Genomic DNA, 25,116 nt, shown 5'->3' with positions numbered 1-25,116 from the left:
TCTGTAGTGTAAACATAGATTTATTTCTGTCTTTTCGTATTCCCCATTACCTGCCCTCTCTTTTTGCTTTCCTATAGCTCAAGATGAAACTCCTTTGTTGTTCCCCCTGATGCCTTGCTGTGACTCCGATGAAAACAAGGCAGATGTAACCTTCGCCTGCCTCCTTGTTGCAAATATGGTAAACTTTGCAACTATTGAGTGGCAACCCAGCAGCAGTCAAGCAAAAACGTTCCCAGCAACAGCAACACAGCAAATAATAGGCAGCAGATTTTACAGTGCCAGTCAGCTGACAGTCCATTCGGAAGAACTTAAAACAAAATCTTATCAGTGCCTTGTGAACCAGAAGACAAAAAAGGGGGAACAACCATCAGCAACCATCCACTATAATGGTAAGATGTGGGATGGCAGCGGCGGGTGGGGAACAAAAGCAGATTGTGAGATCTTAAAAAATGCTGCACACAAACAAAGTCAGCTATTCTTTTGAGCCAATTGTACCCATGTTTTTAATTCACTTCAGCATTTAAAACAAAACAAAACTGACCACTACGATCAAAAAAGACATAATTTTAAAAATCTGAATCTAATACAGATTATAAAACAAAGTTAGAAATGTGAGGTCAACAAAAACTGAAAGCTGCAGAAATAGAATGCACTAATTAGGGAAGGCATGGGAGAAACAGCTTCAACATATACTGAAAGCATAACAGCGTTAGGGCTTCTGTCATTGCGTGTCGAGGTCCCCAAGACACCCCCCAATAAAACACAATTGACACATAATTTTAGTTTAAGGTTTTGGGCATAATTCTGGCCACAACTTTATTAAAATTACAAGGATGTGAGTGGTTGCTTAGGCATTGGTTGCGACTATCTGACCCCACATGGGGACAGACTGACATTCGCACACCCACAAAGTCAGAAAGGGGAAAAACATTTTGGGGAGAGAGATGGGACTGGGAACCATGCCTCACCTCTCCCCAAATGCTCCCAGGGGCTCTTGTGTGGCCCTAGCCCCTTGACAGGGGTTTGGACAAAAGCATGGCGAGCCCCAGGGTTCCTTTAATGGAAAACCCCTGCAGCAGCAGCACTTTGGAGGGGCAGGCACAGCCAGTCCATACCCCTCCACCAACCAATTCCAAAACCAATGCTTAACCGCAACCTTACAAGTTGTGACAATTTGCTACGCAGTAGGCAAAAACCAAATGGCACCAGCCAATCAGCCAAATCAACAAAAGTCCTACCGGGCCCCTGACCCAAAAGCACATGATCCCATGACAGGTATAGCAAGGTCAAGTGAACAACCTGAAAACAGGGAGGGAGGGCGGGTGTTCCGATTCATGCAGCGAAAAGAGGAAGCTCAACGCTGCGCGCAGGGTGTTTAAGAGCTATGGCTGTCAATAATGAAATAGCAACATTTAAATCTCCCAAGCAACAGGCAGCACAATGATAATGGTGGCCAAACTCTTTTTTGCCCAGCAACAGTGGGTGTCTTGCTAGCTCCCACCGCAACACGTGCTCTTCATGCAGGAGAACACACTTTTTCAAGGAAGAGCATTTCAGGGAACTGATTCAACAACATGCTTTATCACATTCTGCCATGTTGACAACCATGATGTGACAGAGAGCAGCCACCATTAAGGTGACATTCCAGGCTCCCCAATACATTTCCAGTCAATTTTGTAAAATGCTCATGTGAAGCATACAATTGGCATTATTAGCATGGGCATTTGAAAGATGAACCTGCCCCCTTTGAGAGCCCGAGGATGTTTGACATTAAACAGAGAGATTATGGTTTTGTGCATCCTTTTTAAAAACGATATAAAAATTAGCTACTGGAGGCTCCAAGAAACAGGTAACCTCTTCCTCCTGGAGTGTGATCCAATTGAAAATTGTGCCCCCCTCCCTTCTCCAGCTGCTATTTGGCATGAATTGGAAGCTACCACTGATGTCAATCTTATGTTCTCTCCCATGCGCAGTAGCAGCTTCAGGATGGGGTGATTTTGTCAGGATCACAGTCTGGAGGGAAATGATTAATCTCCTCTCTGTGTACACACCACATGCAAATCCTATTAGCTCACTTTCCCATGCTCCAGCAGCTGCTATTTAATATTTTTTAAAAGATGCACACCATATGAAAGAATGCACTTAATGTCGCACATAGTTTCTCCCCAGATTTCCTCTTTTTCTCATGCTGTTTTTGAAAGGAAGGACACTTTTAAAATAGAAACCTAAACCCCAACTCTTGAGGTATGGAGGGCATTGTGTGTTCTGCTGTTGTTTTAAAGCACAGATGAGAACCTATGTTCAGTGGCGTAGCGTGGGGGGTGTAGGGGGGGCCGGCCGCACCGGGCGCAACATCTGGGGGTTAGGGTTAGGGGGCGCAAATCCATGGGTTAGGGGGCGCAAATCCATGGGTTAGGGGGCGCAAATCCATGGGTTAGGGGGCGCAAATCCACGGGTTAGGGGGCACAAATTACTTGCCTTGCCCCGGGTGCTGACAACCCACGCTACGCCACTGCCTATGTTCCTCCAGAGGTTGCTGAATTCTTACCCCCATCATCCTGACCATTGGGCCAGACTGACTGGTGCAGAGAGGAGTCAAACAGCATCTGAAGAACCACTCCACCCCTGAGTTAATACTTTAGGTTATGTTTTACTTGTTAGCGTTTTCATAGTTTGTTTTTCTATCTTGCCTCATCTTATATAGGTTTTCTGTAGGCTTTCTTATACGAATTAATCCAGCAAACATAACAAAAATCTGCTCTCTGCTCTCAGATTGTACTCTACAAGCTTCAAAGCCGATCCAAGTTAACATCTTGACCCCAAGCTGCAGTGAGCAGGGCGCAGAGACCAGCCTAGAGCTGGTATGCTTCCTCCGGAGCCTTGGCCCTGGGAAAGCCTATGTGGAATGGCTGAGGAATGGAGAAGTGGAGCAGGGCAGAGTGCAGGTGTCACTGACAGCAGACCAAAGGAAAAGCAGTAGCTACTCCAGATTTGTCCGACAGAATATCACCAAAGAGAGCTGGGACAGAGGGGACATCTACACATGTAAAGTAGCTCGATCAGTTCGCAGTCCGGACATCATAATGTACAACACCAGCAAGTGCCAGGGTAAGAACTACCAGCTCTTAAGGATAAGGGAATGATGGGTGGGTGAAGCTTATGCATTATTATCAGGGGCTTGCCAGGATGTATGCAATAGAGCTATGTTATAAACAGCTTAAGACCAGGTCACCTAAAAGGGAGATATGTTTGTTTGTTTGTTTGTTTGTTTGTTTGTTTGTTTGTTTGTTTGTTTATACCCCACCCATCTGGCTGGGTTTCCCCAGCCACTCTGGGCGGCTCCCAACAGAATACTAAAAACACGATAAAACATTGAAAATTAAAAACTTCCCTAAGCAGGGCTGCCTTCAGATGTCTTCTAAAAGTCAGGTAGTTGTTTATTTCCTTGACATCTGATGAGAGGGCATTCCACATGGCAGACACCACTACCGAGGAGGCCCTTTGCCTGGTTCCCAGTAACTTGGCTTCTCGCAGGGAGGGAACCGCCAGAAGGCCCTCAGAGCTGGACCTCAGTGCCCGGGCTGAATGATGGGGGTGGAGATGCTCCTTCGGGTAAACAGGGCCGAGGCTGTTTAGGGCTTCAAAGGTCAGCACCAGCACTTTGAATTGTGCTCAGAAATGTACTGGGAGTTAATGCAGGTCTTTCAGGACTGGTGTTATATGGTCTCAGATGCCATATTGGGGGGGGGGGAGGGGATGGATATAATTGACAAAGTAGACAGAGAGAATACAGATAGTTTCTCTCTACAGTCAAATCAATCCCAATAAAATTATGCCTAGATTTTACAAATGAAAAAAGTAAAAATGGGGAAACATGATTTTATCCACATTTTACCTCAAAAAAGAGACATACAACCAATATTTGTTTATGCAACAGCCCTTTCATATCTACTGATAAACAAGAACCTCTGTATTTAATGGAGTTCATTTACAAGTAACTATGGACAGGTAGTGTTCGTTCTCATCTTGGGTGGGTGTGTTTTTTGCACATTCAAGGATTTTAAAGGATCTTTCCCAATCTCTTTATCTTACCCTCCTCTCCAGCCTGCTATGCTTCACTGCTAAAACCTACTGTCTCCATCATCAAGCCATCCTTTAGAGACCTGTTTGAAGGGACAGCCAATGTTACTTGTGCTGTGGTTGGTTTGGGCCTTGAAAACATTGAAGTTACTTGGGATGTGGATGGCAAGCCCAGTACTATGGGTCAGAAGACCATGAGTGGAGTACAGGAGATTAAAAACACCCACACGATATCTTTGGAACAATGGAGAAAGGGTACCAGATTCACCTGCAAAGTGGCTGGAGGTTGCTATGAAGAAGTCATCAAACAATTAACAATCAAGAAAGAGACACGTAAGTATGGATGTCTAGGTCTGGCTGCTAGAAGTAAACTCAGCTATCAAGTTCTCCTTCTGCTCTGATTACAAACTTTCTACATTATTACCTTTAAGGGCCAGTAATTGGCTGTGATTCTTCTTGGTGTTTGTGGCCTAAGCACATAGTTCTGGTGCATGCAGTGAGAAATCACTGAGGCACCCACCTAATAATAATAATGATGATGATGATGATGATGGTGATGGTGATGATGATGATAATTTATTTCTTATACCTTGCCCATCTGACTTGGGTTACCTCAGACACTCTGGGTGGCTTCCAATACAATACAGAGGGGAAAGGAAACAAAAAACAAACGAACAATGCATCAAACATGAAAAGCTTCCCGGAACAAGACCTTCAGATGCCTACGAAAAATCATATAGTTATTTAACTCTTTGACATCTGATGGGAGGGCGTTCCACAGAGCAGGCACCATTACCTGCCTGGTTCCCTGTAATTATAGTTCTAGCAATGAGTGAACGACCAGAAGGTCCTCAAAGCTGGACCTCAGTGTCTGGGCTGAATGATGGGGTGGAGACAATTGCAGTTCAAAAGCATACCAGTGCAAGTAGATAAATAGGTACTGTACCACTGCAGTGGGAAAGTAAATGGTGTTTCCGTGCGCTCTGGTTTCTGTCACGGTGTTCCATTACACCAGAAGCGGTTTAGTCATGCTGGCCACATGACCCGGAAAGCTGTCTGTGGACAAATACCAGCTCCCTCGGCCTGAAAAGTGAGATGAGCGTCGTTCCTCATAGTCAAATTCAACTGGACTTAACCATACAGGGGGTCCTTTACCTTTACTCCTTCAGGTATACAGGACCAAAGCCATTTAGGACTTTAAAGTTCAACACTAACTCTTTGAATTGTGCTCAGAAACGCACTGGGAGCCAATGCAGATCTTTTAGAACCAGCGTTATATGGTCCCAGTAGCCACTCCCAGTCACCAGTCTAGGAGCTGCATTGTGGATTGTTTTAATTGGTTTATGAGTCTCTCTCACATACACAAACCATGTGCGTGTGTGTGTGTGTGTGTGAGAGAGAGAGAGAGAGAGAGAGAGAGAGAGAGGGAGAGAGAGAGAAAGAGAGAGGGAGAGGGAGAGAGAGAAATTGTCCTGAGCAAGTTTGCTAGCACAAAGCTAGGCACTCCATTAATCGTGATAGTCTCCCTCTTTTGAATTCAGAAACCATAGAGCCCTCCATCACCGTTTCAAAAGCCAACCTTGACGTCTCGCTCCAGAGTACCCTGGCCCTGATTCTTGTCTGCAATGTGAATGGGTTTTCCCCAGAGGAAATTAGCATCTCATGGAAGAAGGACAACAATATCCTGAATGAGACACTGTATGACAACGGACCAGTGACACCAGCTGGGAAGGGGTACACCACTTACAGCATCCTTAAAATTGGCAGAGACGAAGCAGGGGGGAAGGGCGGCAGCTACAGCTGTGTGGTCCACCATTCCTCGTCCAACCAGCCACTCACTAAGAGCGAAAAGGTACCCATTGGTAAGTGAATCTCCCAAGGTGGGTGCTGAGGTTGCAAAGATCAGTCAGGCTCTTTGTATGAATGATAATCTTCTAACACTTTCCTCTCTAGAGAAGGTTGCGTTTCTTAGTAGGCCGCAACATTGGGGGTGGGGGGCACATGGTCATTGCTAGGAGATAGATGCACCGAAGCTAAGAAATGCCTGTTCACAGGAAAAGGTCTTGTTCCTTTCTCTTATCTCTAAATATTGTAAGTTGCTATATTCATTTAAAAAGCCCTGACAAGTGACCTGCTGGGAGCCTGAAGGGCCCTGCCCTGCTTCTCTCCACCTGGCTTGGGGCGGGGCCTGACAGACTCCATAAAGGAGTGCTGCTGCTGCTGCTGCTGCTGCTGCTGCTGCTGCTGCTGCTGCTGGGAGGGCTCTGTTTTTTGTTTGTTTGGTGTGTGTGTTTTTTAAAAAAATGCTTTTATATTTTATCTAAGTCTTTTTAAATTGTGATTGATATTAATGCTGTATTCTTAGTTTTAGATTTTATGATTTATGTGGAAATTGCTTTCCATTTGGTTGTGTATTTCTTGGTGTGTTTTATTTATTGTTGATGACTTTTGTTATGTTGGTAATTGTGTAAATCTTGCCATGTTGTAAGCCGCCTTGAGCGTTGTTTTAACTATGGAAAGGCGGCATACAAATAAAATGATGAATGAATGAATGAATGAATGAATGAAAAGTAGGGTATGGTAAAAAGTTTGGGATTTGGTACAAGGGTTCTTCTGCCAATGCAGATTTCACACTGCACACTAGTGCAACCAGTGTTACATCAGTGTTACACCAGTGCAACGCTACAATTGGGATGTAGCCACCTATTCAGCAATATAGGAAGAGGCAACTGTGCCTTGATTCAGAGAAGAGTAGATGGAGAACATGGAAGACATAGGACAGAGGAAAATCAACACTGAGCCACTGGGTTCCCTTCAACAGGGCCGAGAGTGCTTGCATGCCCCTAATTTGCAGTGGTTGCAACTACAAATAATAGAATCATAGATTAGAGTTGGAAGGGACCCTGTGGATCATTTAGTCGAACCCCTGCATGCAGGAATATGCAGCTGTTTCTTACAGGGATCAAACCTGCGACCCTAGTATTATTAGCACCACATTCTAACCAACTGAGCTATCTGAATATTTCTGTGAGGAGGGGGCAGTGGCGGAGGAAGACTCTCCGACACCTGGGGCGGTGTGAACCACCTATAGGGGTGGGGCGAACTGCCCATTGGGAGGGGCGGGACGGCGAGCGCAGAGCCCACCAGGAGGGACAGCATGGACCTGCCTGCCTGCCTGCCTCCTCCAGACGGGAGCATGCGGTAATGGCGCACTGCCCCTGCGACTCCCAACCCAGGGTGCGGGACGATCACACCTGGAGGGAGGGCTCGATCCGGCCCACATGGCCAGGTCAGGGGATGCACTCCGCCGTCGTGGCCGGGCCAGGAGGCACGATTCGGCATGGCGGTCTGGGCCGGGGGGCATGGTCTGGCGCGGCAGGGGGACGCAATCCAGCCCGGCCAGGATTTTGTCATCCCCGTCAGGGATGGCACCTGGGGCGCCCCACCCCCCACCTTGCTCTGCCTCTGGGAGGGGGTGCGTGTGTAACAGGGACCAAAGCATAGACTAACAGTGGGATGGTAATCCACTTGGACCAGGGCAAAGGATCGCATACCAAGAGTACACACTCACAGGATGCAACTTAATATACAACGAATTTGAAGTCAGGATGTAACTAAGCCTCGGTAAGATATCTCCTGAAATCTCATGGTGTGAAGCTTAACCCTAAAGCACGTGCAGGCAGATATGTTGTGCAACACTCTCAGCAAAACCTCACGGCATGTTTCCATGCATATTCATTGTGCAAATGTTTCTGGTGATGACTTGCATGTGCAAGGCGGCTATCAAAAAACACCACAGGCAGAGCATTCTTACCACCTCGCATCACTTCTCTGCTTTTCAATGAGGAGAAGTTTACACATTCACCTGAGAAAAACTGGGAGCATCTGTGGATCAGAGTTCAGGCTTTGGTGAGTCTCTCCAAACTGTTGATACTGGAGAGAATTGTCTTGTCCTCTGAACTCAGCGCACAGACAGGATAACCTTTAGGCGTAAGCAGTTGTGAAGACAATATATCCTCATTCAAACACAACTCTTAACTTCATTGATCTAAGGACCTCTGCTCTGCACCTAGCATTGCTGGGTTCACCCAACTGATTCTTGACCCCCTGCCACACTTTCTGCGCATGCTCAAAATTCAGTTCTGTCGGCTTCTCCCAACTATCGCACAACAACACTTCTACCGCCTATGCCAGGAATTCACACAAGGTCCTGTTTGCTGTTCCACTTTGTTTCACTCATGAAGAATTTCTTCATTTCTTTCGCTTATGCTCCTGAGGACTTCCTTTTTCTTAATACAGGTAATTTGATGTCTTCCTAACCCACCCTGCAATGCTACTCTTTTCCATTTTATGATGGCTACTTGTAACAGAAGTTTCTTCACAGACCAGCTTCAAGCACCTACTGTTGAACTCGTGCAGTCAATAGACCAAGAAAATAAAACCATCACGCTGAAGTGCATCGCATCTAACTACAGACCCCCAAATGTGAGCATCGAGTGGAAGGCTGGTCCACAAAACAAGAAAGTAACATTTGTGGAACAAAAGATGGCAGACGGGACATACAGTTCCAGCAACCAGTTGAAAATGCCCATCTCTCAATGGCAAGAAGTGGAGATCAACACATGTGAGGTGGTGCATGAGGCAACAAATACAAAGGTGGTCAGGAACATCTCGAAAAAAGGTAATGTTGAACAATAAACCACACAACAAATTGCCAGAATTTCTGGGCTGAATCCCTCAGTTAGACAATGAAAATTAAAATTAAAAAATTCCTTCCAGTAGCACCTTAAAGACCAACTAAGTTAGTTCTTGGTATGAGCTTTCGTGTGCATGCACACTTCTTCAGATACACTGAAACAGAAGTTGTGTGTGTGTGTGTGTGTGTGAGAGAGAGAGAGAGAGAGAGAGAGAGAGAGAGAGAGAGAAACTTCTGTTTCAGTGTATCTGAAGAAGTGTGCATGCACACGAAAGCTCATACCAAGAACTAACTTAGTTGGTCTTTAAGGTGCTACTGGAAGGAATTTTTTTATTTTGACTATGGCAGACCAACACGGCTACCTATCTGTAAATGAAAATTAAGTAAGCCACTTAAGTCAGGCCTAGTTAGCCACCCATCATCAGAGCAGCCAATGAATTTTCTGGAGTTGGACAGAAATTAAGAGACAAAGTTCTTTGGTTTGGACAGCAGGTTCTGATGGCTGAACCATGGACGGAAGCAATAGTGAAAAAAATTGAGATACAAAGCTGAATATGGGAGAGGCAAAGCAGGAAGAAAAAGAATATAGATAGGACATACTATTCCCAAACCACTGATGGTTTTATTCCAGCGTCACTAGTGTTATTTTGAAGAATCCAACGCTCACCACAGTCTTACAAAACAGATTTGTCTTTCCCTCTCTTTCTCTTCAGACTGGATTGTGCCGACAGCTCTCTCATTGACTCTCAGCACTGATCCACTCTGTCCCAGCACAGGAGTGGGGAAGAGTGGTAACATCACTTTAGTCTGCTCCATCTATGGCAACTCCCTAGAGAACATCCAAGTCACATGGGAGGCCAGTGGGAAGGCTCAAGAGGCCCCCAAGCCTGCAAACCTTCTGAAGAATGCTGGCCAGTTTTATACCAGGAGAGACTTGGTTGTGCCCCTGAAGGAATGGAACACACTACAGAAATATACCTGCAAGGCAAGGCAACCTGATACAAGTAACATCCAGACAAGCAGCATCAGCAAGTGCACAGGTGATTTTCCAAGCCCACTGCAGAATCTCTCTCTCTCTCACACACACACACACACACACACACACACACTTTCTCCCTCTCTTGCTCTCCTTAGTCCATTTCGCTCCCCAGAGAGAAAACTCATGCTTTTGCTCTACTGTCTTGCTCTCCTACATTTTCCCTGGTTCCTATCAGATCTAAGGCAAACAGACTGCCAGGCAATCAGGTGTCATCAGTAGACAATCCCATCCTGCACTACAACAGTGTGTTGGGCATAGAATGTATAAATCACATTTCTGAGGACTTGACTAATATAGGCCATCTGAAGGGGAAATGATTGGCTTCACCAGATACGGCTGCCATATTTCAAAAAGTGAAAATCCGGAGACAAAAATTGTTGAAGTTGTGTGTTTTTTTAGTTTTGCCCAAAGTTGTTGAGCATTTTCGCCGAAAACGACACTGTCGACATGGGACACTGCTTCTGACTGCAGTATTCTGGCTATGTCCAGGAAATTCCAGGCGTATGGCAACCCTACACCATGGGGAATTTGGTGCAGTTTCCAAATGTGTTGTTGAAAAAGTTGGGACCTCCCTTCACCCCTCAGCTCCTCTTCTCCTCACAGTGCCCCATTTCTCTCTATCTTCCTGCCAAGTGCTTTACTCTGACCATCATAAAAATCCATCTTTGTCTTTTGTTCCCCTCTAGCATGTAAAGGGAGCGTCCCACCTCCCAGTCTCTACCTCCTGAAGCCACCTCTTGAGAAACTACTAACCCAAAGTAAAGCTCTCTTTATTTGCCTTGTTGTGGGATATGAACTGGACCATGCCATGCTCACCTGGATGGTGAATGGCATAAACTACACCACGAATGCCGAAAAAGCAAACATCACAAGCCACACAAACCTCACCCAGAGCTTACAAAGCCAGTTGACCATCACCAGAGAGGCCTGGGATTCTGGAAATGCAATCCAGTGCCTAATTTCTCATCCCTGCTCATTCTTTCCGGACATGAAGCAGACCATCCAAAAAAACAAAGGTGAGGGAAGATATGGAAGAAATGTGTGATAAGTCAACAACTACTGGTTATGAAAATAGCATCTCCAAAGGAAATAGTATTCTGCATACCAACGGATGGATAGAGGAAAATGTATGTGGTGCCTGTCCCTCATCACTCAACCATCAGAGACTAGGCCTCGAATTTATGAGAAAGTAATGGGGCTTCAGATGGACATAGATCTCATAGTTTAGCATGAAAAGTAAATACAGTCTTCAGTATATCAATACAGTGGTACCTTGGTTCTCAAACTTAATCCGTTCCAGAAGTCCGTTCAAAAACCAAAGCATTCAAAAACCAAGGCGCGCTTTCCCATAGAAAGTAATGCAAAGAGCCATTCCAGGCTTTTAAAAACAACCCCTAAAACAGCAATTTAACACGAATTTTACTATCTAATGAGACCATTGCTCCATAAAATGAAAGCAATAATCAATGTACTGTAATATAAAATAAATAAAACAGTATTGCAGATGATAAAAATTGAAATTATTTTTTTCTTACCTGCACTGATGATAGTCATTGTTTGGATGGGGGGGGGGGCTTTTGTCCATTTCTGCAGTCACACAATCAATCAATCAGTAGCTGAGCTGGGTTTCACACAGTCACAAAAACAAATTAACCGAAAAAGCCTCAAAAACAAAAACTCAAAATATAAGCTCCAAATATCACCTCAGAACACTACAATTACAATGGGGGAGGCAAATTAGAAGTGGAACTGTAAAAACGGAAGCTCAGGACTCAAAACAGAGAATGTTCAGCTTCCGAAGCAAAGTTCACAAACCGGAACACCTATTTATGGGTTTGCAGTATTCAATTTCCAAGTTGTTCATTGTTGCAATTACAATTGGGGGGGGGGACACAAATTTGCAGCACAACAGGAAAATGGAAAGGGAAGACTTGGATTACAATGGGGGGTGCAAATTAGCAAGCACAACAGTAAAAACGGAAGCTCAGGACTCAAAACGGAACACGTTCGGCTTCCGAAGCAAAGATCACAAACCAGAACACCTATTTCCAGGTTTTCAGCATTCGATTTCCATGTTGTTCATGAACTGAGCTGTTCGAAAACCAAGGCACCACTGTAGTGTGATTCACTATTCCCCCCCACCACCAACATAGTGCTCTCTCTTCGTGTGTCTTCTAATTGAATATCAACCTTGTCAGCATTTCTGTTTTCATCCCCTTCCATATAGATTCCAACCATGTTAAAGCTCCATCTTTCAACTTGGTCATTCTATCGCCAAGACAATTCATACAACCTACATCCCAAGCTGTAGCTTGGTTGGCTTGTGAGGTCTCTGGATTCTCCCCAGCTGAAATATTCATCAGGTGGAAGAAAAATGACACAGACATTGATGTCTCTGAATATATCACAGGGCCTCCAACAGCCCAAGCTGGAAGCCCCACTTTTACCATCCAAAGCATTCTGAAAGTCCCAGCATCTGAGTGGAGAAGCAGAGCCCTCTATTCCTGCATTGTGGGGCATGAGTCCTTAACTCTTATGAAGAATGCCAGTGAGCATTTGTATGGTAAGTCTGGTAAGAAAATGCTCCACTAGCCAATGAAAGAAGGCGGCTTAACCTTGCACAGAAGAAATTGTTGTGTGGGTCACCGCCACTAAAAAAGAGAGTTGAAGAATTGCTCAGCAGCAATTCTCACCACAATGAAGGTTAGTTCATACACGCATGAACTCAATGATAACAACTCAACATTCAGATGAACACTAAACCTCCTCCATCAAAAAGCAGCACTTCTCTGCTGACTTCGGAGGTAAGATAGCTCTGTCTGTGGTGTTATGGCAGGAATGTGGTGTTTGCAGCAGTCATCAGGTGCTGAACATGTATGTGTGTGTTCATCACTTGGAAACAAGCCTCCATTAGTTGTTTCCACTGAAATCGTTGGGAAGAGGAGCTTTACTTCTAAGGAAATGTGTGTACTTCTCAGTGTTCAAACTCAGTGTTCATTAACCAGGTACTTGAACTGACAGGGAACTCTGCTCTCTATCCATGCATGTTCTCTTTTGCAACCAAAAGGTCAACCCTTTCATTTCAGATTTTCTGCAACCAGCTCCCCCGCAGGTGACAGCATTCCACACCTCGGAAGATGGGGGACGCCAGAAACTTGTTTGCTTTGCTACCAACTTCTATCCCAAAAATATAGACATTGAATGGGCCACCAAAGGACACAGGCTCAGCTGCAGTACTAATTCCTCAGCTCTGGTCCCACTTGGTAATGGGAAGTTCCAGAAGACCTGCAGTTGGGTACTCAGCGGAGAAGAGTGGAGAGAGCCAGAAATCTATACATGCATTGTGAATCACAGCTCAACCAACACCATGATTAAGAAGGACTTGCATTATTCTGGTAAGTCATAATATACTACATTGAAACCATAAGGAACCCAATCCTAATGGGAAACAGAGTGGCTCTGCAGAGTGCTTAGCCCTTACCACTAAGTAGCCACAATTATCATTATTCATACAAGCTCCTAAGATGTCATAGGGAATCGGAGGGCAGAAGGCAAGTTTAAGATACCACTTTTTTATTCTATGCCTTTAACAACTGCATACTAGCTAGAGATAAATGGAAAGAGCAGCAGTTTGCTGATAGTTTTGGCAATTGATTTGATGATGAATTGTGTGCACAGAATAGGGGGTAGTGATGGGTTGATTGGGGGATGAAGTAGATGTTTTAGGAATGTGGAAACCACATGCTCAGAGCACTTGACTATATTTCTGAATGTCAAGTCCCTGTTTCCACCCAAAGGTGGTAGAATCAGTTGGACATAATGCTGGACCACATATTTCTCTCTCTCTTGAGCTGGTTTCACAAACACACACTTTGTCATTTCCACCTCAAACTGGACGATTCTTCCATTTTCTATAGAACTGGTTATAGCATCCAAATCATAAACTTCTTTTGCTTAAGACTCATGAGCTAGTCCAACACAGGGTTCTCTTGTGGTTGGATTAGTCATTACAATACGGCACCTTAAACCAACAGATAGGGTGATTTCTGAAGAGCACATCTCAAACCCGTTCAATCTGATGATTATTTGTTTTTGAAGGAATGGCCCCACTTCTTAACAAGACAGCTATCAAAATGCAGCCACCGCTCTTTGAAGATCTCTTTATAAACAAAAGTGCCGTTCTGACATGCATGATGCCCCTTGCAAATGCAACCATCAACTCAACAGTCAGTTGGACAATGGATGGAGAACCTGCCGACACAAAAGCTGTGACTACCACATTCTTGAATGAAACCAACAGCACTTCTTGGATCTACGGACAACTGCGCGTGAATCTGACTGAATGGAAAACCACTGTGAAGTTCACCTGTAGCATCCAAAATGGCCTAGGAGAAACCAAGCGACACTTTGAGCGAAGGAATGGTGAGGACTTACAAAAAGGGTGGGCAGGAGCATATGAGACACTGAGAGCAAAACAGAGTGATTCAGGAACACACCAAAGTTACTGGAGATTGAGTCAAAGTACTAACCCATTTTGCTCAATATGCTAATTCAGACTGCAGCCAACACAAAATAATATTGAGCAAACACAGCTGTCCATCACCTACCTGAGCACAGGATTGAAGCTACTAATCTTAACGATTTGCAATGAAGTTTTATCTCTTTTATGCCAGTTTCATTTTCATGGTTTCCACAAAGAATTATGGGTGTTGTACCTTTCAGAATGCTGAAAATACTATTAGAGAGCCACCCCAGTTGTAACAACAACAAATATAATTCCAGTGGTTTTCTGGGGAAAGTGAAAGACTGATAAACAGGGTAAATTTCAAATATGTCCATAGTAGTTTCTTCTAACATTTTTTGTTTCCCTTTTTTAAACACAGGCACAATGAAGCCCCCAAAAGTCTACCTCCAGCAACAGTCCTCCAATGATGACTTAAATGTAACCTTATTCTGCGTGGTCAGAGACTTCTACCCAGGAGAGATCTTTGTGAAGTGGGAGGAGAAAAAAGGAATGTCACTGAAGGGTTATGATGCTCATGGTCTGAAATGTGACCATGAAAAACAAAGATGTTCCTTAGTGAGCATACTTGAAGTCCCCACAAGCAAGTGGCTGACAGGAGTCTCTTACGCATGCCTTGTAGCACACGTCTCCTCTGAAAACATCACAATCAGAAGAACCAATTCCCTTTCCGGTAAAATACATCTTATCTGCACCTTACCACCAGATAAATTCACTTCATTGCGAAGACAATGCAATTTCCTTGACATCTTGATTTGGCCTGCCTGCTGTCTTCACATCCTGCTAGATGGGATGCCCCTTCTGTTATATCGCTCAATGTTAATGTATCCTGCAGTTCTATATTAAAGTAATAATCAATGAGGTGTTTCTTTCTTTCTTCTTCAGTTGCATCTTGTGCCCCGATCCAATAACCAGATATAGCTTTTGCACAAAATCCACACTGTATGCTGATCCTCTAAAGATGCCCTAGGAACACTGTTGGTCTTTGTGGGGTCTATATTCAAAAAATAGAAACCAACATGCCTTCAACGCACCCTTGTCTCTTATTTGTTTCATCGTATATTTGCTGCTGTACTTTGTTCTTGCTTTTCTGAAGACTTTCTCCTCCATCTGTTCTCCAAGGAGTAACCATATCATCTCACCTGCAGATTCCTGGGACTGTTCCATCATGGGTGCTGCTCTGTGCGATATCCGCAATGAAAACGAAGATGAGTACAGTGAACTCGAGGAGGCCAACAGCGTCTGGAACAAAGTTTCCACTTTCATGGTCCTCTTCACTGTTGCAATCTTCTATGGGGGACTCGTCACTTTCATCAAGGTAAAAAGGGAATGAGCTAGAGCAACGTTTCCCAAACTTGAATCTCCAGCTGTTGTTGGACTACAACTCCCATCATAGAATCATAGAATAGAATCATAGAATCATAGAGTTGGAAGAGACCACAAGGGCCATCGAGTCCAACCCCCTGCCAAGCAGGAAACACCATCAGAGCATTCCTGACATATGGTTGTCAAGCCTCTGCTTAAAGACCTCCAAAGAAGGAGACTCCACCACACTCCTTGGCAGCAAATTCCACTGTCAAACAGCTCTTACTGTCAGGAAGTTCTTCCTAATGTTTAGGTGGAATCTTCTTTCTTGTAGTTTGGATCCATTGCTCCGTGTCCACTTCTCTGGAGCAGCAGAAAACAACCTTTCTCCCTCCTCTAGCTAGCAGGACCAGTGGTCAGGAATGATGAGAATTGTAGTCCAAAAACAGCTGGAGACTCAGGTTTGGGAAACCCTGGGCTAGAGTCAAACCTTGGAAGCACCACACAAATGTAGAAGGCACTGGCCAGTGTGGTGTAGTGGTTAAGAGCAGTGGACTCGTAATCTGGGGAACCGGGTTCGCGTCTCCGCTCCTCCACATGCAGCTGCTGGGTGACCTTGGGCCAGTCACACTTCTTTGAAGTCTCTCAGCCCCACTCACCTCACAGAGTGTTTGTTGTGGGGGAGGAAGGGAAAGGAGAATGTTAGCCACTTTGAGACTCCTTAAAGGGAGTGGAAGGCGGGATATCAAATCCAAACTCTTCTTCTTCTCACCCAACAATTAATTGTGGACACCATCTCTCACGGTCCTAAATCGTTTTGTGTGTGTACATTTGACAAATGTTATTAAGTGTGAGCAAGTGAGGACAAACTTGCATTTGCAGACCTGTGTTAATATGGATATGCACATCTACCTACTTGTTTGACTACTTAGTGCTGATAGAATGTCCTCTGCCTGTCACAAAATGGACATGAGATCAATTGGCTTCTAACTCACTGTTCTCCAGCAACAGCAGAATCAATGTCCTAGGTGTCCTGTTCTCATCCCCAAATCATTCAGATAAACATGCATGGATTGTTTAATCTTCTCCCCACCTCTTCTGTTTCCACAGGTGAAGTAACCTTCCACCTTATCTCACGATGAAGAATATGCAGAATAAGACCCTGCTTTTTCTCTCCATTATATAGTTCTCTCAGTCTTTTCTCATTATAATTTTTGTCTGCTACGATACAACAAAGCATTAATGTCAGAAAGTATTATCTTCAGTGTTACTTGGTTTGCTTTGCCATCTTTTGCAATAATCGACACAGCCAACTTTGCTTCAAAAAGATGGTTAACAGGTCACTGAAGAAAGCGACCTCAACTTTACATGAACATTATCACAAATAGTAAACAACTTTTTGTATTGATATTGCAAGTGCATGGAAACTGAGCAACAAACAGCAATTTTGCCAGTGCCAACAATATGGAGCGCAACAATAGTGAAAGAAATAAACAACAAAGAATAGCACATCAACCACCCATGAGTAATAAAATGAATGATTTATCTTTTCCTTCCAACTATAGCAACTTACGGGTTGCAGAAAACTGGATCTGAGCAGGAGCCATCCAAATTGGTGAAAAGCTCCAAAGCTATTTCGTTGCTCTACACTTTGTATTAATTTCCTCCAAATCCTGAGCCATTATTTCCACTGCAGCAGTTTCTGGAAGCATTGCCATATTGATATGTTGCCAATTTGCAGCCCAGAGAGCAAGCGTTTAGTCTTAAGTGTACTGATAAAGGTAGAAGATGAGTAGCTGTTTTTGCTTTCCAAATTTAAGTCCTTTTGTCCACATTTCCCCCTTACTTGCAATAGAGGACTCCATTATTTGCCCTCCTATAGACAAACAGAAAAATGTGTACAAAATGACTGTGATCAAAAGGGGTCAGAACTGATACAACCAATAAAGGCCCCTTCCTTTATCACCATGTTTAAAGAGAGGAGCCTGATAAGCAAAGAGTTTTTCATGGGTGGCAGCAAGCACACGCCCTTTCCAAGGCTATTGATTTCTACTGGAGAGAGTTCTGGGCATGTTCAAATCTCCAGCAGTCAAATCAATGAAGATTAAAAGTTCTCAGCTTTTTATCATTCCCACTTGGCTTGCATAGTGCAAAATATCAGCCAAAGTTTCCCTGTGTTGTGTTGAATTACTTTTCACGGTTGCATTAGTTTCGTGTTTGAGAAGTGTTGAAACTTTATCCTGTCACATTTGCATTACATTGTCCTCTGCTCCTGGACCACAAGGCAGCAACAATTATAACTTGAGTTTTCCTAGGATCACAGTCCAGCTAAAAAAGAGATTTGCCGCTGCTGTTGATCAGCCATTTGGTGCTAATCAGCTGCTTAGCATGGTCATAGCTAACTCTATGAACCACTTTGCATTAGCAAACTGATTGGGCAGAGAATTAATAATAATAATCTGGCTCAAGATTTCAGTGCTATTCAGCTGTTAAAGCTCACAGCACTAAATGGTTGCTTTCTTGAACTATGATTGTTCAGCGGGTAGATGCTGTCTCTTATTAACCAAGGTGAATATGTTATCTGGTGAATATGTTATCAGAGTTGTAGTACACATCAGCCGTGTTTGACTGTAGTTTACTAAACTGCTAGCACTGTGCAGCCATCACTGTATCAGACTACCACCCTCCCCTATCGTTTACCATAATGTGTTACTATAATCTGCATAAAAGCAATGCATTGTATTCTATTCTATTGCACTGTACCAATTTGCATTGATTTATAGAATGAACCTAAGGATGCACAGTATAAACATCATACTATAACATCCTTGTGTTTGGTGCTGAGTTTGTCTATATTAATTTCTGTCCTTGTATTGCTTCTGATTGTAATAATTTTGCCTTGTATGCTATTGCCCTCCATTGTATAAGTCTTTGTTCAAATTAGACATATCAAAACTCAGCTGCTACATAAACTTCTATTAACCATGCATTGTTGTCGATTCTCAGTCTTCTTCAAAGCACCCATTGGGACACAAATGCCTCTTTTCAGGGATTCTCCTAAAACAGGGATGGGGATCTTTTTCACGCTGATGGTCACATTCCATTCTGGGCAACCTTTCAAGGGCCACATGTTAGTGACGGGCAGGGCCAGAGGCAAAAGAGCAAGAAATGAAAATGCTGCCTTTGTACAGTAGACTAGCTTCTACGCATACTCACACACCTGCCTTTATTCTCCATCTGAGCAACCAAGAGATCAAGGCACATTTAAGGTGGGCAAAACAGCTCAGGAGAGTGCAAAGCAGTGAAGGTGGCCTGGGGAGGGGGAGGTGCTTGGGAGGGAGTGTGGTGTAGGGAGAGTTCAGAGGGCCAAGCAGAAACGCTTGGAGGGCCACATTCAGACCCCAGGTCTGAGGCTTCCCAACTCCAGCCTAAAATGTCTCTGATGTATGTAACTCACCATGGACTAGTGGCTAACTTTTAACATACCAGAGCTGCATGCCACTCCAATCTTTGAGTGGTGCAAAATTCAATGGTTCATCTTTCCTTTAAGGAAAGAGGAACAGTGGAAACTGTGGTGTTTTTACAATATATGGTTTAACAACAACAGCAGCAGCAGCAGCAGCAGCAGCAATTTATTGTTTGTACCCTGCCCATCTGATTGGGTTCCTCCAGCCACTCTGGGTAGCTTCCAGCATATATAAAAACATAATAAAACATTAAACCTTAAAAAAGCTTCGCTATACAGGGCTGCCTTCATATGTTTCCAAAATGTTATATAATTACTCATCTCCTTAACATCTGATGGGAGGGCATTCCACAGGGTGGGTGCCGCTACCAAGAAGGCCCTTACACACATATACAACCTGAGCCTACAATGGAAGGGTACACAGCATTGACACTTCAAGAGGGTTTTGCTTCTCCCAATCTACAATTGTAGATTCCAAAAAGAAACCAACCATCGCACTATAAGCCTCTCTCCAACTTGCTGCTTTTACCAGACTGCAACCTTTTTTCCTCTGTCACATCCCAGCCAACTCTAAATACTCTACCTCAGGGAAGTTCCCAACAAAAAAATTCAATATAAAAACCACAAAAATCATAATAAAAATAAGAACAAAAACAAACACAGTTAAATGGGCATCACATGTCAATCAGCCAAAGACCTGGTTGAAGAGGAATGTTTTTGCCTGGCACCAAAATGTGTATAATGAAGGCACCTCATGTTGCAACCCTTCAAGCCTCTTGTGGAGGAGGCACACAATTCAGGGCCTCAGAGGATGACCTCAGGGTCTGGTTAGGTTCATATGGAGAGAGGCAGTCCTTGAGGTATTGTGGCCCTGAGCCCTAGGCTTGTGCCTCATTTATCCTTCAGAGTACCACATACAGCCTTTTCCAAGGCTTATCCAGTTTCAGGCTCCTGTCCCTTTTTCCTTTTGGGTTGTAAAACCTTACAAGGTTTCACAAAGTTTAACTCAAAGCAGCACAAGGTCAGGGTCATTGTGAGAAATGAAACGTATGGTGAGATCCAGCGACCTAATGTTGCTTAGAGTGCTGGTCTAGAATACATACATAAACATGTGTGTATGTGTATGTGTATGTGTATGTGTATGTGTATGTGTATGTGTATGTGTATGTGTATGTGTATGGAGGAAGCTGGGGTCAATAGAGGCACCAGATGAAAAGTGGGAAGGACTCCTGCATACACAACAAGAGGAAAGAATTTCAACAGGTACAACCTGCATGAAATTTCCACAACTATCCTCTCTCCTACACAACCTTTAGTTCAGGTGCCCTGCACTTTTTCTTGCCTGGCCACCCTATTCATGAGACATCCTTACAGGACCTTGCAGCTGCCTCAGGATACTGGATACTGACACCAAGAGAAATCTACATGGTGCCTTCCAAATATTGTTGGGTTACAATTCCCACCATCTCCTGGTCATTGGTGATGCTGTCTGGGGCTGATGGGAGTCAATAACATCTGGAGGGCTGCCCTTGCTGTAGACATTGCTAACACTGGAGCAGCTTCAGAACTTGCCTCCAACCTTGGTTTACACTCTCATTACTGAGGATTGGGGGGTGGGGGGCAGAGGCTGGCTCTGTCAGTCTATACACTGTAGGCAAAGGCATGACATTCTGCCCCATCCCAGTTTGAGCTGTGTCTCAGTTTCCTCTGGTAGATATGCTCAATTCATAGAGCGTGCGGCTCGTACCAAATCAGCAAAACATGGTTGTTGCTTTCTCAGGCGCTGAGAAACCCACCATTTGTTATCTGAAGTTGACTCAGAACACATCAATATGAGTTTCTATTCAAAGCCCCACACATCATATCTGTCCATTTCCTTCTGACCGCCAGCACTCGCCTTTGGCTTAAAGGGGAAACACCAGTTCACAACTGTTGGTGAAAACAGGTTGCATCTGTTCTCAGGATGACTCATCAAAATGTCAGTGGGGGCCTTTCAGTCTTACCTATATTGTGATCAACAACAAACCATCAGGAGGGACATTCATGCCATGGTTTTCAGCCTCACTGCACTTCATCCACACATCCCTACCCTGAAAAACAATGTGCAATAGATTAGAGCTGGAATGAATCTATTGAACATTGTTGTTGTTGTTTAGTCGTTTAGTTGTGTCCGACTCTTTGTGACCCCCATGGACCAAAGCACGCCAGGCACTTCTGTCTTCCACTGCCTCCCACAGTTTAGTCAAACTCATACTGGTAGCTTCGAGAACACTGTCCAACCATCTTGTCCTCTGCCGTCCCCTTCTCCTTGTGCCCTCCATCTTTCCCAACATCAGGGTCTTTTCCAGGGAGTCTTCTCTTCTCATGAGGTGGCCAAAGTATTGGAGTCTCAGCTTCAGGATCTGTCCTTCCAGTGAGCACTCAGGGCTGATTTCCTTCAGAATGGAGAGGTTTGATCTTCTTGCAGTCCATGGGACTCTCAAGAGTCTCCTCCAGCACCATAATTCAAAAGCATCAATTCTTCGGCGATCAGCCTTCTTTATGGTCCACCTCTCACTTCCATCTATTGAACATAACATTAATCAAATGTGGGAGGGATATTGTAACTGCTTTCCAGAAAGAAAAATAGTAACCTCTCATCAGCACAATGACCATATGGTTAAGGTGTCATCCCCAAGCCCCCATAAATTGTACATGTGTCTTTTTTCCCCCAAGCAGTACTCCTGCAACTCAAATGGCAGCCCGAGACAAGAAAGTTCAGCAAATGAAGCTCCTTCTGCCATTTTTTATCCATGCCAGGACAAGCTTCACCTGCTAAATTTCTGCATATAATGCAGCTATGAAAGAAGTCCTAATACAGCTGAAATCTTGGAACTAGGCCTGGTCTCACCTCCACCAAGATGATATATTATTTCTCTCACCTGGAATATGGCTATAGCAGCCTGCCCAACACCACAATCTAGGAGGCAGGGCCTTATGCACACCTAGCAAACACACCTGCCAAAAGCCACCAAAAGTCTTAAGAGAGCTGAAGAAGACCTAATGTCCATACATACCAACTGTCCTTAGTTGACAAGGGCTAACCCCGATTTCTGGTCACTCTCCCTGGAAAGTTGCTCTACCTATTTGGTTCTCTGGGGAGTACGTTGAAGAGGCCATTTTGAAATGCTGCGCACTAGAGTTTGGCAGAACAGAGACATCACCTTGCTGACAAAGGTCTGTATAGTTAAAGCTATAGTTTTCCCAGTAGTGATGTATGGAAGTGAGAGCTGGACCATAAAGAAGGCTGATCGCCGAATAATTGATGCTCTTGAATTATGGTGCTGGAGGAGACTCTTGAGAGTCCCATGGACTGCAAGAAGATCAAACCTCTCCATTCTGAAGGAAATCAGCCCTGAGTGCTCACTGGAAGGACAGATCCTGAAGCTGAGGCTCCAATACTTTGGCCACCTCATGAGAAGAGAAGACTCCCTGGAAAAGACCCTGAAGTTGGGAAAGATTGAAGGCACAAGGAGAAGGGGACGACAGAGGACGAGATGGTTGGACAGTGTTCTCGAAGCTACCAACATGAGTTTAACCAAACTGTGGGAGGCAGCAGAAGACAAGAGTGCCTGGCTTGCTCTGATCCATGGGGTCACGAAGAGTCAGACATGACTAAACAACTAAACAACAACAACAGAGTTTGTCAGGTCTGTAGCAGTTCAGTGCTAAGAGCCAAACTTTATGTGGTGGGGGCAGCTACAATGCGGCCACACAATATCGGTTGAAACCGTCATGGTTCCCCACTAAGATTCCTGTGGACTGTTGCTTATTAAGGGTGCTGAGAGTTGTTAGGAGACTCCCTGGTCCTCCCCCCCCCCAACAGTTGCAATTTGTAGAGTGGTTTAGCAATCAAACCCTCCTCCTGAGGAACCCTGGAATCTTTTTGCCATACCTCCCAAACCACAGTGAGAGATGCACAGCTAGGACAAAACTTGGCCAGTTGTTTCATACATGCTCAGTGAAACCGCAACCATTGTCCTTCTCACTCAGATCAATTTCCCGCTCCTTGGAAATGGTAAGAAGCGTAATGGGGCAGCACCTCAGCCCACATCAGAATGTGGAGGCTATGAAGACCACTTTGATTACTTCAATATTGTTTGGCATTGAGTTGTAGCCAAATGCAATTTATTTCACGAAGACTGAGTGGTCAGGTTCTATTGAGTCTCAGCTTCCTTTCATATCTGGAGTCAGGTTCAATTGGATCGTCCTCTTGGAGTGGTTTGAGTCACTTACCCTAGCTACTGACACCTTACTGCGCTTACTCAGGATCAGGAGTGAGACCCTATCAACATATAATTTCTCCGCTCAGAGATCTGTACTACTTCCCCATCTGCTGCTAGATCCAGGTTCATGGTGTTAGTAGTCTTATATAAAGCCCTTAACAGCTTGGGACTAGTTTGTTTGCAGGATCACTTTGCCCCACATATGCCCAATAAACACCTGAATCTGCAGAAATGGCACTGTAGTTGGTGCCACATAACACTTGTTCCACAGCTGTAATAAATATTTTAGTGTGGCAGCACCTACAGAAACCGGGACGGCTTCTCTAAATCAGGGACATCCCTGGAAAACATGTACACTTGGAGGGTCTGACATCACACACACACTTCCAACTCTAAACTTTGGCTTTTGTCCTTCTCACTATGTCCCCACCCACCCATTTGCTGTCTCACACAGAGCCCCCTCTCCTTTGCTTTCTTAATGGCCCACCACCCAGGTGATTGCCTCAACACAGTTAGATAGCCTGGCTTATATTTTAACACTTGCTAAGATTATAGGTGCCTGGCACCCACAAACTCAAAACGATATAAATTGGCCCTCCACAAGGCGGTGAAGCACTTCCAAGTGTTTGTTCAAAGTGAAGCTACTGTTGATGTGAACAACTTGGCCCCAAAGCAACCTTGGAGGAAATTGCCTCCTCCCAGTTCGAAAGTGATATGGAAAGGGTCAATAACCAATAAATTCCAGACTTCTCGGGGTGAGGCCTAGTCCCACATTCAGGCCAGAATTATCTGCTATGGAATACAGACCCTCCAAGTGTCCCTATTTTCCAGGGACGTCCCTGATTTAGAGAAGCCATCTGTTTCTGATTTGATCCCAGAAGACGTGTGGAGTATTGAGAGTAAAATTATCATTATGGAATGGGATGTCCCTATTTTCATTGGAGAAATGTTGGAGGGTATGGGAATAGTTGGTTTACCATTTATACTTTTCTTATAAGGCTGTTGGCACAAAGTGATAAATTATTATTTCTTTTTGAAATAAATAAATATTAGGGGGCAATATCTCTCTCTTTGTGTGGAGGGGGGCTGCTTTGCCAGATTAACCCTAACTCTGGAAATTTGGTTAGTGACAAACCCCAAAGTTTGAAAACAAGAAAACAAGGCAAAACAAATAAACTAGAAAAAGGGGAAGTTCTGCCTCGGCAACAGTTTCACGTGGCCACTTTTGGTTGCAAATTATAGCCCCCACCCCAGACATCACTCCACCACAATATGTTGTTTGTCTGTTTTCAGACCTTCATGTCAGCACCAAGGACATCTACCGTCACTTTCCTTTTTTAGAGACGGTTTCCAAGAACATTAGGAGAAAACACTGAAGACTTCATAGAACTAAGATGACTTTCCAGGAGAAATGGACCATGCAAGGTCAACCTTTGATACGGTGAGTGAAAGGGGCCTACCTCCGGGCTTTGGGAAGATAGAAACATAAGAAAAGACTCTTTCTAGGATCGGTCAACTATCATGGAAAGGATGTAGGTTGTAATAGGCTTGGGCATAAGTATTAGTATTTCCATTTGAATTCTGGTTTCTCAAATTGATAGGCTTCCCAACTAATGCAGATTTTAACACTTAGTTACTGCCACCTCCCTGCTGAGCTCAAGAGAGACTTAAACATAACAAAAACTCCCCAATAGCCACCTTAGGCCCATGTTCAGCTTGGAGCTGCTGCATGTGATCTTTGCA

At 44.3% G+C, this 25,116-nt stretch overlaps 1 protein-coding gene and 1 gene segment (V, D, J or C); both read left to right on the top strand.

The window, feature by feature from the left end:
- Positions 1–18,629, top strand: part of LOC310691339 (uncharacterized protein) — a 77,937-nt gene extending 59,308 nt beyond the window's left edge. For all 4 annotated transcript variants that reach the window (XM_083471080.1, XM_083471081.1, XM_083471083.1 and 1 more), the window contains 13 exons: positions 78–389; positions 2,773–3,108; positions 4,105–4,413; positions 5,622–5,942; positions 8,465–8,761; positions 9,490–9,816; positions 10,502–10,831; positions 12,043–12,378; positions 12,902–13,210; positions 13,914–14,237; positions 14,699–15,010; positions 15,486–15,655; positions 16,753–18,629. In XM_083471080.1, the coding sequence (XP_083327206.1) occupies positions 78–389; positions 2,773–3,108; positions 4,105–4,413; positions 5,622–5,942; positions 8,465–8,761; positions 9,490–9,816; positions 10,502–10,831; positions 12,043–12,378; positions 12,902–13,210; positions 13,914–14,237; positions 14,699–15,010; positions 15,486–15,655; positions 16,753–16,761 (3,692 nt within the window). In that variant the 3' untranslated portion in view covers positions 16,762–18,629. The remainder of the gene's footprint in view (positions 1–77; positions 390–2,772; positions 3,109–4,104; positions 4,414–5,621; positions 5,943–8,464; positions 8,762–9,489; positions 9,817–10,501; positions 10,832–12,042; positions 12,379–12,901; positions 13,211–13,913; positions 14,238–14,698; positions 15,011–15,485; positions 15,656–16,752) is intronic.
- Positions 1–25,116, top strand: part of LOC310691390 (Ig mu chain C region-like) — an 81,400-nt gene that overhangs the window by 24,504 nt on the left and 31,780 nt on the right.

Source organism: Podarcis liolepis, assembly GCF_965112155.1.
Source record: "Podarcis liolepis genome assembly, chromosome: 13".
Classification (NCBI taxonomy): Eukaryota; Metazoa; Chordata; class Lepidosauria; order Squamata; family Lacertidae; genus Podarcis; species Podarcis liolepis.
Note: the sequence above shows the minus strand (reverse complement) of the source record. Positions and strands in the feature narration are given on the sequence as shown.